At 39.0% G+C, this 24,853-nt stretch overlaps 2 protein-coding genes across 2 annotated transcripts in view; one reads left to right on the forward strand and one right to left on the reverse strand.

Moving 5' to 3' along the window:
* Positions 1-24,853, reverse strand: part of LOC131689679 (protein RER1) — a 291,551-nt gene that overhangs the window by 118,109 nt on the left and 148,589 nt on the right. The gene's annotated exons all lie outside the window — the stretch shown is intronic.
* Positions 11,667-18,079, forward strand: LOC131686947 (uncharacterized). Its single transcript, XM_058970978.1, has 2 exons — positions 11,667-17,939; positions 18,006-18,079. Exon 1 carries the CDS (start codon positions 11,667-11,669, stop codon positions 17,724-17,726), a length of 6,060 nt encoding a protein of 2,019 aa, XP_058826961.1. The 3' UTR covers positions 17,727-17,939; positions 18,006-18,079.

Raw genomic sequence — 24,853 nt, forward strand, 5'->3', positions numbered from 1 at the left:
CTAAAAACATTCGAGCCCATTTTATGAAGACCAAATCCGTTCCGATTAAAAAAAAAAACTAGAAAAAACTATGTATAAGTAAAACGCTGTTTTTTAGATAATTTCATTGTGCACAAACTGAATTATTTTTTTAAATCATATTTTACAATGTTATTAAAACAATACTGAAAAAGGCCAAAAATTGAGTACTCGACTAAAAAATGACAAATTATTTAAAATTTCAAATTTCGATCACCACTATACTGTGCAAAAGAACCTTCCGAATAAGGAAGTATTTCAATTTTTTGTTTCAGCAAAAAAAAATGCTAGCTGCATCTTGCACGGAGTTTGAGTTGTCCGCCGCGTGTTGCTGCACGTGATTGTTTATAAATAATTTTTCAAAAATACGTAAAAGATCATTGGTTTCGCTTGTTGCTTTCATGTTCAGAAAAATCCATTGATTAGGAGACCACCTTAAGTTGCGAAACACGGGCGATCTCGCGCAAACTTCAAAGTTACTTCTGGAAGCTGTAATCCTAAAAGTCTAGGTCCATGCCCTCGTGATCCGCGTGAATATACCAATGACAACACGGTTATACAATCGAATTTAAACACGAGAAGTCACATACACTCTTGTACACACGACATTCAATTATCAACGCGATCAAACAGACTAACATAGAATCCCTCGAACCCTTCGCGATCATCTTCGCACACTCGCGATTTCGAATATGAATTCGCCGGGTGATTGAGTGAACGTTTTAGCACGTACAAACTTCTAAATGCAGTCTCAAGCGCAAACCTGTGTTAGCACGATCATGAATACACTCTACTACACGTTCCATGGCGACATGGCCGCCGAACACTAGAACTAGAACTCACTCGCTTCCAGCATCTGAACCGTTCACTGAAAATTTAGTATCAGTTTCGTGGTTAGTGGATATAACAATTGCTACACGGCTATAAAAACGAATTTTTAGGTGCGAAGTTACATAGTCGCCAGCACACGCGACATACAAACGCACACGCCATTTAACACATTAACATTCAAACGCTCGAGCCCTTTACGATGATACACCTTTACGGTACACTAAATACCACACTGTCTATATCACGGTCCGCTGCAATTGGCCTTAAGCAGTAATCTGGTGGGTGACAATTCCCGTCCCGTCTGCAATTGTAGTAAAAACTAACAACTCCCGTGGGACTACTCTAAAAATACAACTTCTAAGTGGATTTATCAGGAAAGTTATCTTGTTGAAAGATGCATAATACAGCATGTTATACAACTTCTTTGAAGACAGTATACCTATAAATTTGGCGGTTTTTAAACATTCAATAATGACAATATAAAAAAAACTTCAAATGCTCATAAAAACTTTTCCTGGCGTACTATATAAAAAATGAAAAACTCCATTTTTTCATTTTCTTTCTACTTTCCACAAAATAATGTGTGGGCTCAGCACACTCAAGTTGGTTTTAATTTGTCGAGCAATGGTTATTGAACAAATATCGTTGATAAACAGTACATATGTTAATGGTACATGGTGACTTCCATGAGGAACACCTCAAGTAACCAGATGTTTGATCATTACATTCTAGGTTACTTTCCTAATATTTTTAACTGAATAGTGAAGTCTTAAAAATAGAGCTTCAAAAATTTAGAAACACCGGTCGAAAAGTTTGTTTTTTTTTGCAATCTATTTCACTGTTGACCCCTGAGCCAAGCATATTCTTCAATCAAGCACTCAAATTTGTAATTTAGGAACAATTTTTGTAAATAGGTTTCATCGGATGCGTTGGGAGCGCCTGGGAAGAATCTCCTCTAAGTATCGTCCGTAACAGAGCCTCTCCGTAATTTAACTACGTGATTAGAGGTAAGCAATGTTAGATCTTGTAATCGTACCTCGATTGAGTCATCATCCATATCGTATTCGTATTCGACGATGGGCTGCATATAGCTGCAGTTGAATGCATATGGCGTCAGATCAGACAGTGAAACTGTGTGGCCCTATAATTCGTTCTCGCAAGGCGCCCAAATTCTTTGTCATTGCTATAGACAGAAAAATTACCTGTCTGGAACATTTCCGTAGGGTAAACCCGGTTATTTCCGAACTCCACAGGATCAGAGGACTTGCTTGGTTTGGGCTGGGCCCGAATTTAGGTACTGACACCTGGGATAACCAAGACCGGCGCTATACCGGTTGTAGCGTGGATCAAGTTCTTGCCGCACCCTATATGGAAATACTCAACCATGTTTAGTTATTCAAGGAATCTAGGGATGCGGAAATGCGTCGATTGTTTGTTTTTTTTTCGCTAACGTTTCGACCCTTGGTTTAGATCTTCTTCAAGGCTCGAGAATAACCAATAACTTCTTCTCAGTCATCACAGTGTTTACCGAGGGAGATTTGATACATCCAGGTATTCGAGAAGTCACGCAACCAATTCACTACCATATACTGGGTTCCAGGTCACAGCGGAATCGCAGGTAATGAGAACGTAGATCAACTCGCAGTTTCCGGTCGTAATTTGAGACGATTTCTCATCAAGAAGATACATACGAAAGATACGTTTTTGGGCCGATTTAAAAGGTTCAAAAAAACCTCTCTGGCGTCTGTGATAGACACGCAGTGCTAACAGAAAATAAAAATTAGTGAGAAAATATCGTAATTAATTGTTGAGAGCTCCAAGAATTTCGACGGCACCCCCGATCTATTCTTTTCTATCCAATGGCGTAGCTGGGGAAGATTCCCTGCTATCGTGCCTGAAGAATGCCAAGATCTTTGAACCTATCTAGGGATTTTTCGTGAGAAAAAACTCATAAGCATGCGGACTAGAGTGCAGGGCCGTCTTAAGACCACTCGGGCCCTTGGGTACTATTAAATGAACGGACCCTTATAAAACGATGTTCAACTGAAAAAAAAACTCGACACTCTTTGAAAACGAAAAAACATTTTCTGTGCACACCGTTTCATGAAAATCAATCAACAGTATTGTAACAGTGGTGTAAATTCAATAATTCATTTTCAAGAGGCTTGTGTAAAAGGTTTTCAAAAATGGCCGCTTTTAAGGCTTTCTCAGTTGAACTCTAAGAGTAACATTCCACGAATATGATTAAACGTCACATCACTGGGATAAAATCAGCATATCGTATTTCACTTCAAGGGTTCCATTATGAGACATTTTGTAAAGGCATTGAAAAGATAAGAAAGGCTAGAAATATGCGTTGCGTTTCTCTTAATATCATCGCTATTATTGAATACGAAGTTACTGACAGAATTTCCAATAGCAATTTGATCTCCATAAGTACAATGCGTTGTTTGAGGATAAAGAGTTTCTTGGCCAAGAAGGAGGAATAATGGAGTAGGTCAAATTATGGATGCTGTTATGTGTCAATAGATGCCAATCTTCACTGACAGATACTGTCATCAGATTTGTTGAGTTTCTCACTCTTGATGCTATCCACGAAAAAATTGCACCACACTACTTCACCGAAAAAAGTTCATATCCTGCAAATTTGGTAAAATTTTCTTCCATAGTTTGGTAATCTGGTGAGATTTCTTTCTAAAAAATAACATAAACAGAAAATTTAGCCAAGCAAACGAAAGAAAATTCAGCTCGCACCTCGAAAGAATTCGAAATTATCTCATCGCAAACGTAGGAACGAGTCGGGGCAGTGAACGGGAAATTTTTAAGGTTTCTGAAAAATACAAACAATAATTCAAAATTGGTCAGGATTTTTTGCTATGGCAAGCAATCTGTAGCTGCGGCAAATGAAGTCAGTTTTATGTCATAACTGGGACTGTGAACCAGGGCAGTTGTATAGAATCAAAAATATAAATTTTGTGCCCACAGACTGCAATACGCCAAACTGACCGGAACTTTAGTAAATCGAAAGATACTGGGCAATTGCGAAGCAGCAGCTAAAAATTATATGTGGTTTGAAATGCAATGAAATATATTATCTTTGCGTTTGACATTAATCCGGTTTAACTAAACCTGGAATCAGCAGGTCAGGAATGTTCTACTTGAGATCGATATATTAAACTAAGAATGCTCATTAAAATATTTTACGAAACAAATATTGATTGGGCGGCTCTTTTCTTTTGAAGCTTTCACGGTGCCAGCCCTGCAGATAGCTAGTATGATTTTATGCGCCATCTCGCACAGTTGCTCGACTTAGACCAAAAGGTGGGCTAAAGTCAAAACTTTGTCGTATCAGTTCAAGTAGGACGGTTTTAAGTGATTTTGGTACGTACAATTCGTTTTTGATATCAAAATACATTAAAAATAAACATTTACTGTTCATTAGGGCGACTCAAATACGTCGAAACGGTACATAAATTATTTTAAAAGTAACTGTTGTTCACTAAATTCGTGTTGGATATTCACACAAGTAAAAAAAGAAGAAATTCTCACTCATTAGGGTGGCTCAAAAATAATTATTTTGATGTTTTCGTTCATAAAACTGTTGGAAGGTAATATTTCATGCGCTGAATTTGTTTTTAATATGAAAACCTATTAGAAAAAAATCCCTTCTCATTAGAGTGGATCAAAAATAATTATTTTTTTTTGTTAATATTGGTACACCGTATTTATGTTTGATATTCAAAAGAATTAATATCCATTTCATTAGGGTGCTTTAAAATGCTTGTTATATATTAATGATTCAAATAAGATGATTTTGAAAAACTTTGGAACGTTGAATTTATTTTTGACGTAAATTCACAAGCAAAAATAATTTAACTAATTAGTAGTTTGGTTCACGCATTATTTTGAATTTTTTGCCTACATGACTGCTTCAAACAGAATGTTTTGGATAGGAATTGAGTAAATGTTTTATGATAAAGTATTTTGGGGCTACCAAAAGTTTACTCGCATCCACTAGAATCCGATTTATCTACAAAAGGTTGAGCAAACGTGAATTTTAGTATATGCAATTTTATTTAAGGCTGATAAAAATTATTACGTTTATTCATATATTTAAGCATAATTTATTTAAATCTCCGTCCGATTCTGATGATGATTCGTCAGATATTTTCTACTTCATGGAATGGATAGTATCGATATCAAGTAACTACTCTTTCCACTCGGCTCCCCTCATTTGCGCACTTGTATAAACTTCATTGGATCATCCTCTCAATATTATTTGAAAGTTGTGCATGTCTTCATGTCATTATTTTAGGTTTAAAATAATTATTTAAATTTGAGATCTATAATTACCACGCGTCTTCATTTGCAGTTTTTTTTTAATTTTGATTGCTTATCGCAAGTTTTCGCAAAATTACCATGGGCTCGTAAGAAAAAGAAAATTAAAAGCTTTCGAATGAGTATAGTGCGATAGCGGGCATTCGCGGGCGTCGTAGTTGTTATGGCATTGGAAGTTCGTACTTTGTACTTTGCTAGTAACTCATTTGTGGTACTTTTACGATGTAATTTAATCAAACGAATAATTTTGCTGAAGCAACCTATGTCATACGAACAACTGTTTCTTCAGAAAACTAAAATAATCGAATAAAATCCCTGTGAGCAAATTATGCCAAAAACCCTGGATTTACTCCTTCCAAAAACCCTAATAGCTGTAAAAATTCATTTTTCATCCAAATAGCCTCCGACACATAAGCCAACATAAGAAAAATATTGATGAACATATCGCGTGATCTTCATATCTGGACTTAAGTCCGGGTTCGTCCCACTGTGTCTCGGGGCCCCTGATCCGGTCCCAGTGAACCCGTGCGTTAGGACTAGAGTGACAAGAAAAAATGAGCCATCCCTTCCTAGTCCCACCAGAAGTACTTGCTCCCAATTTGAAGCAAATCGAACAAGTCTAGCTACCGGACCAACGTACCTGAAGTTTGTATGGGATTTTTCGACAATTAACATGGAGAAAACCCACTAGCTCGCATTTTCACCGCTAGGTGGCACTGTATGCATCCTATTATCAATGTAAGAGAAAATAAGAAAGATAATTTAATGTTCTACAACTTTGTCGAAGACTGCTAGTCAATCCGGCTTTGTTAAAAGAAGTTATTAAACATTTAACGAAGTGATGTCTGAGTCAGTTTTGCATGGGGCCTTTTGCATGGAGCCTAGTTAGTGTTGGTGCCCTCTATGCGGTCACATGGGGAACTAAAATTTTCTAACCAAAACATGACTCGCCTTATTCACTATAATTGTTCGGAACATACTATTGAGCTAAACCTAACCGTTATGTCAGAAAAATTTATAGTTCATAGAAATCGAGTACTGATACACAACCATGCACTGCTAGGCCCCATACAAAACTGACTCAGACATCACTTCGTTAAAAGTTTAATAACTTTTTTAACAAAGTTGGATTGACTAGCTGTTTTCGACAAAGTTATAGACAATTAAATAGTCTTTCTTATTTTCATTTAAAGTGATAATACGATACGATAATCAAAATATTTTACCTTCAGTAGCGTAGTCCTACGTCAACAATTCATACAACTCAATAGGATTGTCCGTTGTAGTTTTTTAGAATGACCACTCAAGTCATGTGCTGGGGACCACCCTTGGAAACAGTGAATGACATCAGCAAACATCACTGATTTGGTTTAGTTTTTTTTATGGGAAAGCAGAAACCAATGTAAACATTTTGAATGGAAGTTCATTCAAAGGTGGGTCAGTCTAACGAAACGTAGTTTTCCGTGGCCAGCAATTGCGGTTGCATCGGCATGGCTTTGTGCAACCAAGAGGTACCTTTCTCAAAAGACACAGTGAGTTTTGAATTCGATTCCGAGTAAGGCCGTAGGGCGATACTGAAAAGACGTCGGCAATAACCAAGCTTTATAAGCTGGAAGAGCCTAAAGGAAATTGTCAATTTATGTATAGTCGTGCATGAAATACGGCATCAGAAGGCTGCTTATTCCGTATTCAGAAACGCCTGTTTTTTTCTCTATTCTTCAACCTGCTGTACAACTCCCGATAGCATTACCGTACTGTTAACTAAACATATTATTTTACTTCGAGTTCGCTAAAAAAATACCAAACGTCTAATGTTTTTCTTTGTTCGTTTCTTTTTTTCCTTTCGTTCCAGGTGAGTCTATGCGATATGCCACGCTTGGTCTGCAGACAATGCCAAAATAATAAGTAAGTAAAACTATTCTGAACGATGCTTGTTGCAGCTCAGTTTCCAGTTCTTCGGAACTTGTAGGAAAAAAAAGCCACGTTCTCGGATAGGAGCCGTACCGACGCACGGTTTCTAGTAGTAAAAAAAAAGATACTACAGGAAAAAACAGGAACTTTTACCGATGCTGTACTTTATCTGTAACAGGATACAAAGACTTGAAGCATACTTCGCAACGAACCCAATAGTGCAGCAGTCGACCGGAGGTGTACTTTAACTCATCCCCTTGTTTTTAGCATTAACACTTTCCTCAATGAATTTCCATTGCCGCCGCCTAGACGGAAAAACAAGATTGAGGCACAGGTGTGTGTGTGTGTGTGTGTGTGTATGCAATGCTCTTTGCTCGATGAACTTTGCACGCGTTCGTTCGGTTTGGATGGGGGTTGGAAGCGGCCAGTTCTTCATTGACGTCGGGAACTACATACATATCTAGATGTCCAGTAACATTGCGGGACGTTGATTTTGTGAAACAATTTGCTGCGAAAGGAAAATAACTGAACTTGTGTATTGTCTGCTTCCAGTAGCATACAATCGGAATACTCGTTACATGCAAGATGGCAGGCAAACGAGCTTAGGTTACTGGGTTTAGGGTTGTAATTTGCAATTCAATGGTGCATCTACTCACTCTTTATCGAGAACCGTTCGCTAAAGGCTGATAGTGAGACTGTTTGGAGCATTCGTTTGTATAGTTTTGTTTTTATTTATCTTGAAATTCAGCAGCTGAAGAACGGATATTGTTTCTCCGCAGCGCTGTTGTTTTTTTCCTGCAACTACCTCTACTATAAGTTTGTTTGATGGTTGTGGGACTCGGTATTACCATTCATGATTTTAGTAAAAAGAAAAAACTAAAAAAATATGTTCCGAGCGACGGAGGGAAATGTAAATTAAGGTTCACCAGGGCAAGTTGAAACAGATTTTTAAAAGCTAAAACTGAACATCTTCAATTAAATAAAAAAAAATACAATTTACATTAGTTTATTCTGTTTGTTATTGATAAAAATAAACAGTAACTCTTCTAATTACTATCTCTAATTCTAATGAATGCTAAAATAACATCATTAGTTAGGAATTGAGGAATAGTGTATTGTTTCTTCGTGTCAACTTGCTTCTATATTTACAGGGATGAAATGCAAAAACATTAAGATGAAAGACGGCTTCTCCGCTGATTTTGCATAATCGCTACACTTGATAGACACTAACTGATTTCTTAGCATATTGATTTTTTAGAAATAATTAGCAATAGAAACATGTTTGGGCCGATTGACCTGATTGGGGAAAAGATGGGTAGGTAATGTCAGAGACATAACCAAAGTGAAGTAGAGTACATTTTAGGCTGCCGCTTTTCCTAAATAATATTGCATTTAAATCATTCTTTTCGGTATTTCTTTTTACGTATTTTCAAATGGAAAATATTCAACTATATTCTCTGGATTCTCATGTGGTAGCATTACTTGCGCGGCATGTGGCATCAACAGGCTTGACTTGCACAATTTTATAGTAATAGGTTGCTCTAACATATTTGAAATGGTTATTGTAAACAAATAATTAATTCTTTCTGAGACGTCATTATATCCCAGGGATAGAGTATGTGTGTATTGGGTCGGAGTCCCAAGGGTTACAGGTTCGAATCATGCCTTTGGGGGATTTTTTCACATGATTGCTTTCGTTTAGTTCATCATTTCGATTTTTTCACCCGTTGGTTCTTGTACTTGATAAACACAGCATAGATTAAGCTATTTTTTATGTATAATACATAATCATTCGTCCAAATATCATATCGTAATCATAAAAATGTTCAGAAAACTCACACTTTTTTGCTTTTCTCTATCGGGGAATGGGTGATAGTGAAAAAAATCATTTACTAGCAGTCGTTACGCTAACTGTCCAGTAAGAATTATGCATTCTACATTAGACCAATGCGGTGGAAGTTTATTCCGCGAACGTCCAACATTCTTAACCCTTTCATGCCGAAATTTTTTCTAGTGCACGTAGGGTTTCAAAACTATTTTTCCTTGAAAACGGTTGGGTCAAGAAACACGAAAAGCCTATTTTCATAAACATAGGTGCTTCCATGGCAGTGCTAGAAGCTGGTCATTTTTTACCTTCTAATGCTCAATGCATTTCTCCTAGAATAATTACAATAATCCAATTACGTGGAGAACGTAGCCAACGACAGTCTAAATTGATAAGTTTTATCAGTTTTCAATAATATTGCACCATAACGAAGATATATGAAAAAATCATTTTCCGTCGTCAACGTAAACTGTCCCTGCCAGCACTGCTTCATCGGAATCCAATCAGACTAATTGCAATAACTTCAGTTCTAGGGCTGATCCTTGTAACTGTTTATACTCAAATTAAAGGCAATAATCACATTAATGAGCCTTACTTGTTTTTGTGAGAAAATCTCGCCTCAATCAGAAGTTATAGCTGTTTAAAAACGTTGTTGTCCACTAACAACATGGGCATGAATGGGTTAATTGGTATTGCCGTCAGGCGTGCGTAAAAAACTATTACTAAGTAGGGACTAAACTTTACAAAGAGAACGAAATTTACAGCTCTTATGGTTGGTGAAAATGTAATGTAATGTAATTTGTAATGGTTAAACGGGAACTATTTTCGACGGGGTTTATCAAAGCCTACCTGATTTAAATGCAATCTTCCAGAAGAAGATGGTAAAAATGATTTTATTCTACTTAACTCCGGTTATGTCTCTGATATAAGTAAGTAGGTACCCGATCAGAAACACATAACAGAAATATTTCAAAACTATATCTCGCATTGTTACTTGTTATAAATTTCTGTTATTTTAACTACTAACGAGACCTAATTTATAACACAATATGTTACAGAAATTGTGTTCTGTTATAATCTTGTTATTTCATTCTGATCGGGTAATCTTTCAACTTAAAAAGACCGCTACTATTTAATCTCACAGTATTTTTTATACTAAACATCCTCTTTGGTGATTTTATATCTAGTATAACGATGAAGAAATAACGCCTTTTAAAAACTGCCAAAGTCCATAAATAAGTTAAATTTGATGTCATGGTAATTGCGCACATTTTGATTGATTTTTGTTTCTCAGCAATGCTTGTTTCGTTCCACTTCTAAAGGAGATGAATAAAATCTCTAGTGAACTTTGCTCGGAAAATAATCGAACGTTTTACCTTTGAGCAAATCTGCAATACCCAAGCTTAAGCAATTTCTAATTTAAAACAACGGTCTTAGGATTTGATTGTTTCATTTTGGTCAGATGGTACTTTTCACTGAATATCTAGTTAGATAGTTAATGTTTTAATGAATCTATTACAATATTTCGAAAATAAATCAACACTAAAAATACTTAAACATCTCCGGTTCTTATCAACATCTCGAACTAACCCTCTGACAAATCGCACATCACTATACTCAGTCCCAGTCAATTCTGCCCGTGTTTTAGATTACTTACAAAATCCGAAATTCATATCAAATATATGCAGCTAGGTATCTACCTACAACAGCCGAAAATCTTTTTTTAAGCAAAATGTGAATTCCTCTGTCACCCATTAAACTTGTAAACACAACGCACACACAAAAACAAATGTATGTTTGTATACAAATGCACTCGATACACAACTGTTGTCGTTTAAAGTATTGAAATAATAATACCTGCTAAAGTTTTTACTTAAATACAGTACATCATCATTAAATCCAATTTTTTTTCTCGACTGGACCCTATCGGCTACGCCAACTAATATCGCATATACTACACGAACCCACACTTTTGCACACGCACATATGCGTAGCGTCAATTAATGAATGAAATGACTATAATGAATAAAATTATAATACATAAAATTAATTAAACGAATCAAACGAACAACACGAATGAAGTGAATGAAAAGTATTGTTGGAACTGGCAGCACGGACAATGTTGGAACTGGCAGCACGTACATTGTTGGAACTGGCAGTACGGACATGGTCGGAACTGGGAGCACGGACATACACGAGTAGGATTTACACATTTAGAGAGAGGAAAGATTTAGAGTGTAGAGAGGAAGAAGTGTCAGAATGAGAAAAAGGAAAAGATTAACAGCGTGCGGAAGAATTTCTATTTCTAAACCTAAACCCTAAAATTTATTGGCTAGTGTAAAACTTATTAACTAGTTAAAACTTAATATCTAGTGTAAAACTTAACCTATCTTAGAACTACTGCGAAACACTACTGTAAGTAAATTTGATTCAATTGCAATAATTAAAATATAAGCTAATTGGAAATTTATCCTAACCTAGATTCGCGTACGATAGAGTTAGTTTGCACTAAAAGCGGGAGATAGCGTATGCAATTGAACGAATACCGATTTATGTAAGTCTTTATTGTATAACTGCATTACCTTTATCTAAACAAATATAATTGCAGCTAAAAGCTGAATCGAAATCACAAATTGTGATTTGTTGTTTGCGATCTGCTAAACAGATTTCGGATCTTCACGCGCCCCGTCTTCTTGTTCTCCGGAACAAAACTTTTAGATAAATCGACCAACGGATCGATAATATGGCAACAAGTGGTAATAACGAGACCCCACAGACGCCAACCGGAGGCGTTGCTTCGAGCTGTGCGAATTGCGACCGTCCGGATAGTGCGGATAATTTTGTGCAGTGTGACAAATGCGACGCGTGGTGGCATATGTCGTGCGCTGGTGTATCGGAGTCGGTTGAAGGCCGTCCGTGGTCGTGTCGTAAATGCACCCCAGATAACGTAAGCATCCGTACGGTATCGTCAGCCACTCGAGCCGCTCGATTAGCGCTACAACTAGAGGAGCTTGAAGCGAAACGAGCCTTGGAAAAACAAATGTTGGAAGCGGAAAAACGACATCTGTCACAAATGTTCCAACTTAGAAAGGCCCAACTGGAATGTGAGGAAGAACACACGGACCGCAGCCGGATAAGCAAGCGGCAGAGTATCGACCAGGTGCGTCAGTGGATGGAAGAATGCGCTGAACAAGCAGAAGGTGCCGTTAGATTCTCAACCAATCTAGAAACAGCCTCGCTGTCAATGCCGCAGCAAACATCCCAGTTCGAGGGGAACACGAAAGACAGTTGCTACCCCGGTAGGACAGTGATGCCACAGGTAGGACAAGTCCAGAGTCCGCTGAGGCATCCTTCGTTACCAAACGTACTTCAGCGTACGTCATTGTCAGCAGTAAATCCAGCTGGCCAATACGGCTACTCCGTTCCAGGTGCCGGTAATTATAAGCAAATCCAACTGGTGGATACCGGTGCAATCCCCAAGGGAACCAACGTTGAGCAAGCCGTAGTAAGCGTTACCCACAACCCCGCAGGTAACCCTTTACCCCCCGTAGTACCAGGTAAGCCACCACATAGTAAAAATAAAGTGAAAGCCCAACTGTGTTGCGAGGATAATATTGCTCAATTAACCGAGCAGTTCGGGAACATTCAAATTCCCTCGGCATTACTAATGAACCAAAAGAGTGATGCTGTATTCCCAAAGAATCTAACGAGGAATGTGTGTATAGAGCAGGTACAACCGAACCCTTCGTTTGGAACAGTCCCAGTTCCTCAAGGGCTTTTGAATATGTCTACATTTGTTCCAACCCCCTCGCAGTTAGCAGCCCGACAGGTGATGACGAAAGAATTACCCCCCTTTTCGGGCAACCCAACCGACTGGCCCGTATTCATAAGCAGCTTTATGACAACTACGCTTGCTTGTGGATATTCGAGTGCCGAAAATTTAACACGTTTACAACGCTGCTTGAAAGGTGCTGCATACGAAGCTGTCCAGAGTCGTTTGGTTCTACCTGAGTGTGTTCCCCACGTGTTGGAGGACCTGCATTTTCTCTTTGGTAGGCCTGAGCTTTTAATCGACGCACTTCTTGAAAAGGTTCGTTCTGTCGCTGCACCGAAATCCGAAAAATTGGAATCCCTTATCGATTTTGGTATGGTGGTACGAACTCTTTGCGACCACTTGGAAGCTGCCGGTCAACGTGAACATTTATCGAATCCGTCCTTGTTGACGGAGCTTATCGGGAAGCTTCCCGCTCACGTTAAAATGGAATGGGGTGCACATCTGAAAAACTGCCGAGAAGTCAATTTGAAAACTTTCGCCAGTTTCATGTCCAGTGTGATGACTTCTGTGGGTAGAGTGACAATGACAAAAGTGAACAAGCCGCCGGAGAAAACGAATCAAAGAACTAGAGGATCGATTAACACACACGCTGCTAATCCAGTAGCCGCCGTTGTTCCGGATAGGTTGTGCTATTCGTGTAGAAAACCTGGTCACCGCATTCAGGATTGTGGAATGTTCAAAGCGCTGCCTATGGAAGAACGTTGGAGGTACGTGAATACGAACGGACTTTGCCGAAACTGCTTGAATGCCCACGGGAAACGTAGCTGTCGCAGCAAGGGCTCGTGTGGCATCCAGGGTTGCGAGTATCGTCATCATCCTCTACTGCACGCAGCACGAAACAATCAAGTCTTGAACGGCCAACTTCAACATTCAGCGGGAAACTTCACGCATAGAGTACTCGAACAAGTCATCCTGTTTCGTATTGTGCCTGTGGTGTTACGCGGGAGTAAAGCTACCATTAACACGTTCGCTTTTCTCGACGAAGGATCGTCACTGACGCTTGTCGAAGATAAACTTGCAAACGAGCTCGGCGCCAACGGGATTACGAAGCCTTTGTGTCTGATGTGGACCGGAAACGTGACGAGGATGGAATCAGCATCAAAACAAATTTCTCTGACGATCTCGGCGGTGAACGGAAATAAGGAGTACGAGGTAGAAGATGCACGTACAGTGAAGGAGTTGTCTCTTCCAAAACAAACAGTATCATTTGAACGCTTGGTCAACCAGTATCGTCATCTCCAAGGACTTCCGATTGCCAGCTATGAAGATGCTACACCCAGACTGTTGATAGGAGTAAATAACTTGAATCTGATTGTTCCACTACGAACTAAAGAAGGCCTACGTTACGAACCCGTTGCTGTCAAAACCAGATTGGGCTGGTGCGTCTACGGCGGAAAGATGGGTGAGGGAACAACACATACAGTGAACTGTCATTCATGCGGTTGCACTGTAACTCAAGAGCTGCATAACACAGTGAGAGATTATTTCGCGCTAGAGGATGTCGCGGCTAAGGCGGTGACCGTGCTTGTGTCAGAAGAAGAGAAGCGTGCCCATCGTATCCTAGAACAAACGACAACTCGTATTGGCAAACGCTTCGAAACGGGGCTGCTATGGAAGTATGACCATATTGAGTTCCCTGATAGCTACAATATGGCTATAAGCCGACTGGAATGCCTGGAGAAGAAACTGTCACGAGAACCGAAGCTTAAGGAGATCGTTCAGGAGCAGTTGACTGCATACCAAACAAAAGGCTACACCCATCTCGCTTCAAAGGAGGAACTACTCAATGCGGACCTGAAACGAGTCTGGTATCTGCCACTAGGACTGGTGACGAATCCTCGGAAGCCAGACAAAGTGCGAATAATTTGGGATGCAGCGGCAAAGGTCAGTGGAATTTCTCTCAATACGGCGCTTCTGAAAGGTCCCGATCAACTGACTTCGTTACCAGCGGTCCTGTTACGTTTCCGCCAGTTCAAAGTTGGAGTTACCGCAGACATCAAAGAGATGTTCCATCAAATCTCCATACGCAAAGAAGATCGCCACTCTCAGCGATTCCTCTGGCGTTCGGATCCTTCACACCGTCCGGAGATCTTCTTGATGGATGTGGCGACGTTTGGATCAACGTGCTCACCCGCATCAGCGCAATTCGTGAAAAACAAAAACGCTGAAGAGTTTCGGGAACAATATCCTCGCGCCGTGGAGGGCATAGTTGAAAACCATTATGTGGACGACTGCTTGGAGAGTTTTGAGAGCGCTGAAGAAGCCTTGCGCGTCAGTCGAGAAATGCGCATGATACACGATGAAGGAGGCTTCGAACTGAGAAGCTGGCATTCGAACAGTGCAGAAGTGCTAAATGGCTTAGGCGAAACCAAATCAGCTGAAACGAAGACCATCGTTCAAGGCGGTGGATTCGAGCGCGTGCTAGGACTACTGTGGAGTACGGAAGCAGATGAACTTCACTTCTCTACAACGATGACGAACGAGATCCAGAACTTGGTGGAAGGCAACCAACGTCCAACTAAAAGACAGATGCTGAAATGCCTAATGGGTTTCTTTGACCCACTGGGACTTATGAGTTTCTTCCATATCCATGGTAAGATGCTTCTGCAAGACGTCTGGCGATCGGGAATCGAGTGGGATGATGTGGTCAGCGATAGTATCTTTGAGCGTTGGCTGAAATGGACAAGACTCTTCAGCGAAGTTAGCGTAGTGCGCATACCCAGGTGTTACTTCCACGAAGCGACCCTAGAACACTATGATGGACTACAGCTGCACGTTTTTGTGGATGCTAGCGAGGTAGCTTACTCCGCAGCTGCTTATTTTCGAGTAGTGAATCCTCACGGTATAGGCGAATGTGCGTTGGTCGCTGCGAAAGCGAAAGTAGCTCCGTTGAAGCCCCTCTCAGTGCCCAGGATGGAATTGCAAGCAGCTGTTTTGGGATCGCGGTTGATGAAATTCGTGGAAGAAGCTCATAGTCTCACCATAGCGCGAAGGTACTTGTGGACCGATTCGGCTACTGTGCTGTCGTGGCTTCGAGCGGATCATCGCAGGTATAAGCAGTTCGTGGCCTGTCGTATTGGAGAGTTACTTACCACAACGGATGCCGGTGACTGGCGATGGGTGCCCTCGAAATTTAACCCTGCTGATGCCGCAACCAAGTGGGGTAAAGGCCCAAAATTGACAACGGACAGTATGTGGTTCAAAAGTCCAGAATTCTTGTGCGAACCGGAGACAAGTTGGCCTGTTCAAAGAATTCGTTCCGTGGACACGGAAGAAGAGTTGCGCCCTTGCTATGCGCACCGCGGAATTATCCTGCCAACGCTGATAATCGATTTGGATCGATTTTCAAAGCTTTCTCGGGCGGTGAGGACCATCGGCCACGTGCATAGATTTCTGGGGAACCTGAAACGGAAGCGACTCAGCGAGAATGCGGTAAATGGAAGATTCAGTTCGGAGGAGCTCAAATCGGCAGAACGCTCATTGATACGGATGGTGCAATGGCAGGCATTTCCCGATGAAATGGCGATAACAGCGCGAAATCAACAGAAATCAGCTGAGCAGTGGGAACCTCTGGACAAGAGCAGCAGAATTTACCAGTTGTCTCCGATCGTGGATGATTATGGGGTGCTCCGGATCGGCGGACGCATTGGGAAAGCCCCTAATATCGACCTAGATGCGAAGTTTCCGGTCATACTCCCACGAAATCATAGGTTTACCACACTATTGGTGGACGACTACCACCGTAAGTTTCGTCATGGTAACCACGAAACCGTGACAAATGAAATACGCCAAAAGTATTATGTACCGAGATTGAGAGTAGCAGTGAAGCAGCAAGCAACAGCTTGTCAATGGTGCAAAATAAATAAGGTCAAGCCGCAAACTCCGCAGATGGCTCCATTACCGGCAGCACGCATGGCCGCATTCACTAAACCGTTCACTTATGTGGGCCTCGATTTCTTCGGACCGCTACTCGTGAAAATCGGGAGAAGCAACGCAAAGCGTTGGATCGCTGTGTTTACATGCCTGACCATTAGAGCCGTTCATGTAGAAGTAGCGCATAGCCTCAGCACCGACTCGTGCGTGAAGTGCGTACGGCGTTTCGTTTGTCGACGGGGTTCGCCGGCAGAGATACACAGCGACAACGGCACCAACTTCCAGGGTGCTAGCCGACTGTTGAGGGAACAAATGCAAGAAATACAAGGAGAGCTTGCAGCAACCTTCACCAATACGAGCACAAAATGGTTATTCATACCACCCGCGACCCCTCACATGGGTGGATCGTGGGAAAGAATGGTGCGCTCTATCAAAACCGCGATGGAGACGGCCTACAACAACTGTCGTAAGCTGGACGACGAAGCTTTGGAGACGTTAGTCGTAGAAGCGGAGGCGATCGTAAACACTCGTCCCTTGACGTATTTGCCATTGACTTCCGAAGAAAGTGAAGCCATTACTCCGAACCACTTTCTGTTGGGGAGCTCAAGCGGTGTTCGTCAGCCAACGGTTGAACCAACGGATTCATCGGCAGCCTTGCGGACCTCCTGGAATCAGATTCAGTTTCAACTAGACGTCTTCTGGAAAAGGTGGACTCGGGAATATCTTCCGACCCTCACGAAGCGCACGAAGTGGTTCGGGGATGTAAAGCCTGTCGCCGAAGGAGACTTGGTGTACATCGTGGACGGAGACAGAAGAAACGGCTGGGAACGAGGTCGCGTGCAGTTAGTCATCAAAGGAGCGGATGGGAAGATTCGTCAAGCGATTGTACAAACTGCGAGGGGGGTTGTGCGTAGACCTGTCTCGAGGTTGGCTGTCTTGGAGGTGGATCGTAAAACTGAACCTGGTGGCCAGTGTTACGGGGGGGAGGATGTTGGAACTGGCAGCACGGACAATGTTGGAACTGGCAGCACGTACATTGTTGGAACTGGCAGTACGGACATGGTCGGAACTGGGAGCACGGACATACACGAGTAGGATTTACACATTTAGAGAGAGGAAAGATTTAGAGTGTAGAGAGGAAGAAGTGTCAGAATGAGAAAAAGGAAAAGATTAACAGCGTGCGGAAGAATTTCTATTTCTAAACCTAAACCCTAAAATTTATTGGCTAGTGTAAAACTTATTAACTAGTTAAAACTTAATATCTAGTGTAAAACTTAACCTATCTTAGAACTACTGCGAAACACTACTGTAAGTAAATTTGATTCAATTGCAATAATTAAAATATAAGCTAATTGGAAATTTATCCTAACCTAGATTCGCGTACGATAGAGTTAGTTTGCACTAAAAGCGGGAGATAGCGTATGCAATTGAACGAATACCGATTTATGTAAGTCTTTATTGTATAACTGCATTACCTTTATCTAAACAAATATAATTGCAGCTAAAAGCTGAATCGAAATCACAAATTGTGATTTGTTGTTTGCGATCTGCTAAACAGATTTCGGATCTTCACGCGCCCCGTCTTCTTGTTCTCCGGAACAAGTATTGAACAAATAAAACTACTAAAATGAATAAAATAAAGGAAATGATCAAAATTAATATTATGAATAAAAGATTAATAAAATAATAAAATGAATGGAAAGAATGAAAAGAATAAAATATAGAGAATTAAGAAAATGACGAAAATTCCATAACTAATTTAGTTAAGAAAATGAATAAAATCACTAAAATGAATGGTAGAGTAGAGCGAGTTTATGTAGGTCAGTTTTTTTTTTGGGCGAGCTCGAGCGATAGTGTTTTTGCACTGATTTTAACAACCAAGCACTCGTTGGAAAGGTTATACATCCGGAAACATTTCAACAATAATGTTTTTATGCCTGGCTAAACTAAATCCAATGAGGGAAGGGTACTTTTTTCGATGTATTTCAAATCTGGGGGTACGACAGGTCACTATATTCGAGGTTAAATAAATCAATGTACACGCCTAGAAAATCAGCGATTAAACTTTTATTTGAATAGTATGAACACTGCTGAGAATTAAAAAAAATAACACAAATAATCCATTGACGTCATTCAGGTAAGGAACTGAGAAAGTGGCAAATGACGTAAAAAATAATAAGCCGCAGAGATGTAAAAAACCGTTTTTTAGCAGCTGCGTCTGGTTCTATACTTGCGAATGACTTCTTAGATGTGCCCGTCGTCGCCGCCAGACTGTGGAATGGAAGTTGTGCATTCCAGCTCACGTGGTTGCTTAGCTGTAGGTCAACCAAGTTTGCGCTTCGGGGCATTTTTTGGATTCCTTTTTCTTCTCTTTTCCTGCCATGTTTTTTCAATTATCTGCTTCAACTACACCTTAAATTATTACATTGGTAGCTCACGCGAAATATCTGACGAGCTTTCATTGATGATGAGCACTTTCCGTTCTCATAAGCACGTGATGTTTAAAACAGAACCTTAAATTGTTTAGAGGCTTATCGAATACTGGCGCCATCTTAAACAGATGCAATTGCTTTCTTTATGTCCTCTTCACTTTGTTTTGGAGTTTTTAGCAGGAAATGCACATTTTTCCTGTCAAAATAATTTAAATTTTACATTATAGGAGTGATCTGTTGGGCCCCTAGCGTTGATTTCCGTATTTTTTCAAAAACAAAAATAACGAAAAACCAACACAAAACTCGTGTTCAGCGTTAATTTTTATTTAAGAAAAAAACCCTCTTGACATTTTGCTTTTCTCTTATGAAGAAATGCTATGCAATCACTCCAAAAATCAGCTTTTCAACAGAAGCCCGAAGAGCCGAGTGTCATATACAATTCGATTCTGTTCGTCGATATCGCAAAATGTCGGTGTGTATGTATGTATGTATGTATGTGTGTATGTGTGTGTCAAATAATGTCACTCAATTTTCTCAGAAATGGCTGAACCGATTTGCACAAACTTATTTGCAAATGAACGGTATAACGCTCCCATACGGCGCAATTCAATTTTTAGTTGATCGGATTTCCGGTTCCGGAGTTGCGGGTTGAATAGTGCGGTCACACAGCAAATTCCCTTATAAACTGGTAACCCCATGCTGTCCGAATGATGAAATACCATTTTCCAAAAATGATCTAGCCTATCTTTAGAAAAGGGCCAAACTTTTTTTACCATTTTTTTTCAAATAGCTCTAGACTAAAAATGACAATTCCTACAAAAAACGTTGTAGTAGTGATTTTCGCAAAATTAGTCAAATTTTTGAATAAAAATATTGAAAAAAATTTCATTGACTCCTACACTGAAAAAAATCGATTTAAAAAAATTCAAAGTCGATTTACAAAAAAAACCATTTTTGATTTGGATGAAGTTTTGTTCCAAGATAGTTAATTATGTTTCCTACCTACCGTCAAAAATTCAAGTTGGGCACTTTCAAGGAAAAAAAGTCATTTGAAAAAAACTTTTCCTTGTCCAAACTGAATTTTTTTTCAGTGCATTTTTATCGGAAACTAAACCAGTGAAAGTCATAATCATCACAGAATCCATTTTCCCAGCTTCTAGTTGCCTGATACATGCAAAAAGTATCAGTAACGAATATGGTATATATTCATAACAAACTTGAATGAAGACTGGAAGACTGGAAGATTGGAAGATCGGAAGACTGGAAGACTTGAAGACTGCAGTTCATTTGTTCCTCTCAAAACTGATAAATTTTATGAAACAATTGACAAACTTTTCTAAAATTTATTTTATGTCTTTATGAGCAGCAGTACAATACAAAAATAAGCAAAACTTAGCAAGCTTGTGCGCAGAATGGCATTTTGTTGCAGCATCCCATGGAAAATGACCCTGTGATGCTATTAGTGGCACTCTCAAGCGAATGGCGACTATGGAAATAGCATAACAACTCCTCGAGAGTTATATAACTGGGCAGTTGAACAAACTGATAAAAATATCACAAAATTAATTTTCTGCTACATATTCACCGAACAGTACAACAAAATGTCAGAAGAACTCGAAGAACTGTAACGCCAAAACAATATCTGAAACTCAAAAATTCTACAGTTTTGTGCCTATTCCTGGTGGCAAAGTAGAGACGAAAAGGTAGTCTAATTCAGAAGATGAACCACAAAAATTTTCCTTGTATAGAAATTATACAAAATAGCATGCATGAAGATAGTTTTAAGACAAATGTTATATATAAAAATAAATAAATAATTATGTAAAATTCAAATGAAAGAAATGTCAAGAAAGTTTGAATTTAAGTAAAGGAATAAAGCATTGACTTCATTACATCAAACTTATAATATATTGGTAGTACATTTTTCAATAAACAAGCATAAATTTATAAAAATAAATTGATAATTGTCGGAGTTATTGCTTTTTCCCCGAAACCCTTTTTTAATTAAGAGGCTTGCGTTGATCACGATTGAACACCAATGGATCATCAAAAATCCCAAAATTCAAAAAATTCCATTAGTATATGAGTACTCCTCGTACCTTAACGATTAGATGAATAAATAATAATTTTTTCCTGCATTCGAGAACGTTTTTAGTAAAAATCGCTGTTTTAAGCTTTACAAATTGTATTAACAAATTCTTATTCATGAAACGAAAATTTATAAATAAAAAATAATCGTTAAAGTATGAGAAAAATTAATTACGATCAATTGAAAAAACAATTAAGAAAATTGATTGAGTACTTTTTCGGCAATCGTGATCACGGAAAAACCATTTTCAGTAAGATGACATTTCGAGATTAAAATTTCAAATTGTAACTGCTCTTGGTAGACGGAGCGCGCTTGGAGGCGCTGTAACTTTTGATCTATTTCTCGGATCTCTATAAAAATTTAGGAAAACATTCTCAAGGAGTTGTACTTTCAGATAAAAAGTAGTTAACCTCTTAATAAAAATATGCTTAGTCGCTAAATTAAACAATATCTTCTCACAAACTGAGTTTTATTGGATTCTGAGATGATTATGACTGTCATTGGTTTAGTTGTTGATAGAAATACACTGAGGAAAAAAATCAGTTTGGACAAGGAAAAGTTTTTTTCAAATAACTTTTTTTTCCTTGAAAGTACCCAACTTGAATTTTTGACGGTAGGTAGGGAACATAATTATCTATCTTGGAACAAAATTTCATCCAAATCAAACATGTTTTTTTTGTAAATCGACTTTAAATTTCTAAAATCGATTTTTTTCAGTGTAGGAGTCAATGAAGAATTTTTTCAATTTTTTTTTTTCAAAAATTTGACTAATTTTGTGAAAACCACTTCTACAACATTTTTTTGTAGGATTTGTCATTTTTAGACTATAGCTATGTGAAAAAAATGGTAAAATAGTTTGGCCCTTTTCAAAAGACAGTCTAGATCGTTTTTGGAAAAACAAAGTATGCAAAGTGGCTTTTTGTGACAAAGTCTTCATGTACAGAAAGTTTCATTAAAATCTGCGAGGGTGCTGCCAACTCTGAATACGATTTAGCGCGAAATTCGTCATACTTTGTTTTTCCAAAAATGATCTAGACAGTCTTTTGAAAAGGGTCAAACTTTGTTAACCATTTTTTTTTCAAATGGCTATAGTTTAAAAATGACAAATCCTACAAAAAAAGGTTGTAGGAGTGATTTTTACAAAATTAGTCCAATTTTTGAATAAAAATATTTAACAAATTCTTCAACGACTTCTACACTGAAATAAAAAATCGATTTTCAATTTTAAAGTCTATTTTCAAAAAATCCAGCTTTGATTTGGATGAAATTTTATTCCTACACTGAAAAAAAAAATTTCCGACACTGAAAACAAATCAGTTTGGACAAGGAAGATGTTTTCAAAAAATTGAAAGTGCCGAACTTGAATTTTTGACCGTAGGTAGGGAACATAATTATCTATCTTGGAACTAAATTTCATCCAAATCAAAGATGTTGTTTTTTGCAGATCGATTTCAAATTTTTGAAATCGATTTTTTTCAGTGCAGGAGTCGATAAAGAAAATGTTGGGAAATGCAAAAACCCCGGGTTTCCCGGGAAATAAATTCCTGGGATGAAAGCTCTTCTTTTTACCTGGTCATACAATACAAAACACTAGACACTTTCAGTCCACAGACAACGCTTTGCACTTATCAATGACAGATTCCCACCTGCGCGTTCTATGTTGAAACGGTTCGCTATCGTAAGCCCTGAACAGCAGATGCTAAGACAATGTGGCTGCTGTTTTGGTAATAATGGCAACTACAAACTCACCAAAAACTGTGTTCAAATCAAATGCTAGCGTTCGGTGCAAACGCCGATAACATTATGAGAAATATAACTCGCAATATTATATTTACGTGTGAATTGCTTGCATACGGAGTATTTCAACAATTTAATTCCATGCCTTCATCCGTCGATCGGTGAAACAAAACGTTTGAAATATCCTTTGTTGTATTTTACGTTGAAGCAGTTTAGTTCAACAATAAGATTACTTGATTTCCAGTCGTTTGTGTCTTGGCTGAAAAGGTAGTGTAACGGTAAATGCAATTGTGTCTGGACTAAAAAAAGCGTTACAAGCCGAGACAAGCGTTTCAAGCTTTAGCTCAGATAGGCCTTTTAAGTTTTGTGCTAGGCTGAAACGTTCGTGTCCAGACTGAAACTGACAGCATCAAACCAACAGCGTTGGATTATTGTTTTCAACAAAAACTTAGTTCGCCCAAATATTAACTAGACGAAACCAAAAACTCAACTAATTTTTCAGTTGAAATTGTGATGAATCGGTTTTCCGTGTAGATAAAATTAACAGCGAAACCTAAACATTTTGAATTCAGCTTCACAAGCCTTGGAATCCAAATTCCAAGATCCAAAATTAACGATTCAAAAGCCAAAAAAAAATGATATCCACTTTAATTTAATTGTAACTTTAACCTTTAAGCATTTCCCTACATAAGCAGAACTTTTACATGAATGAAAAATAACTAACATTTTTGTTGGATATTTTAAAAACATAATGCAATGAACGAAATGATGTAACAAGCTCATTGAGCTAGGCTTTGGTGGCAAACTAGTTACAGCTTGATTTAATTAAAGCGCACCGCTATTTCAAATCAAAATCGATCAAAAAACTAACTCAGTAACTCTGAGATATACTTTCTGTGCTCCATTACTCACATTGGAACTTAAAAATATTTTCTAAAAATTGCATCGCTTGTGGTAAAATATAGTACGCGTGAAAACAACTGAACAGCCTTGTAAATCGACTCATGTGTTTTCACTGTTCCAGCATTTCAGAATTTTTCTAGCCCATAATTTGTCAGTTTTGGCATTGCATATCCAGCGAAAGCCACCCGTTACGAATCTGAATGGACATAGGATTTTGTTCCATCCTGCGGTGACTGATCCTGAGTCCAAATCGAATCGGTGACTACACCATTCATCTCTACTTTGTGGGTAGGTACGTAGACACAGTACTCCTTCGTAAAAAAAAATGTCCCCAACAATGTCAGACGAAACGAGGACATTAGCATTGTATTGGCACACCTGCGTTGTGTAAAATTTTATTTTAGCATTTAATTTGAAATTGTTTTAAAAACTTTACGATGCATGCAATTTAATGTTCAAGCTCTTGAGCTATATGATCAAACAATTGACATTTCAACCGATAACATCTCTCTCATTTTGAGATTGTGCACTCGTGCTCACACTAAAGACCTAAAGTATCTGAAGACCCAAACCCACCTACTGCCAAGCAAGGCGCAATATTCAAGTGCGATAAGAGCCAGGCTAGACACTTGACTAGTAGTTATACAATTACCTCCATTAGCAGCCATCTCTAAGCAGGTGTACATAATTGGAAGCTACAGATCATGGTGCCTAACTTGAAAAGCCCACCCGAAGCAAAATCTTGCTAGAAGTGTCATTTACACACCTGGACGCCAGCCCGTTATCTTATAATTACGCTTTCGTGCTGCTCAAATAAATCATCCTCTCAGAAGACAGACAACATCTAGATCGAATCCTCACTCTTATGTGAGTGTGTGTGTGTGTGGTTTCACATTCAAATTCAATCTCAACTGTCGGGATTATCTCACCGAAACGAATTTAAACACAGGAACGAAAAAGCCCCATCCCACCCCAACCATCCCCGGAGATCCAATCATTGTTCATTGCGGTCGTCTTACTTTTGAACTTCAGTTTGCAACTCTACCTGCGAGAGCAATTTT

The sequence above is a fragment of the Topomyia yanbarensis genome, chromosome 3, assembly GCF_030247195.1.
Source record: "Topomyia yanbarensis strain Yona2022 chromosome 3, ASM3024719v1, whole genome shotgun sequence".
NCBI lineage: Eukaryota > Metazoa > Arthropoda > Insecta > Diptera > Culicidae > Topomyia > Topomyia yanbarensis.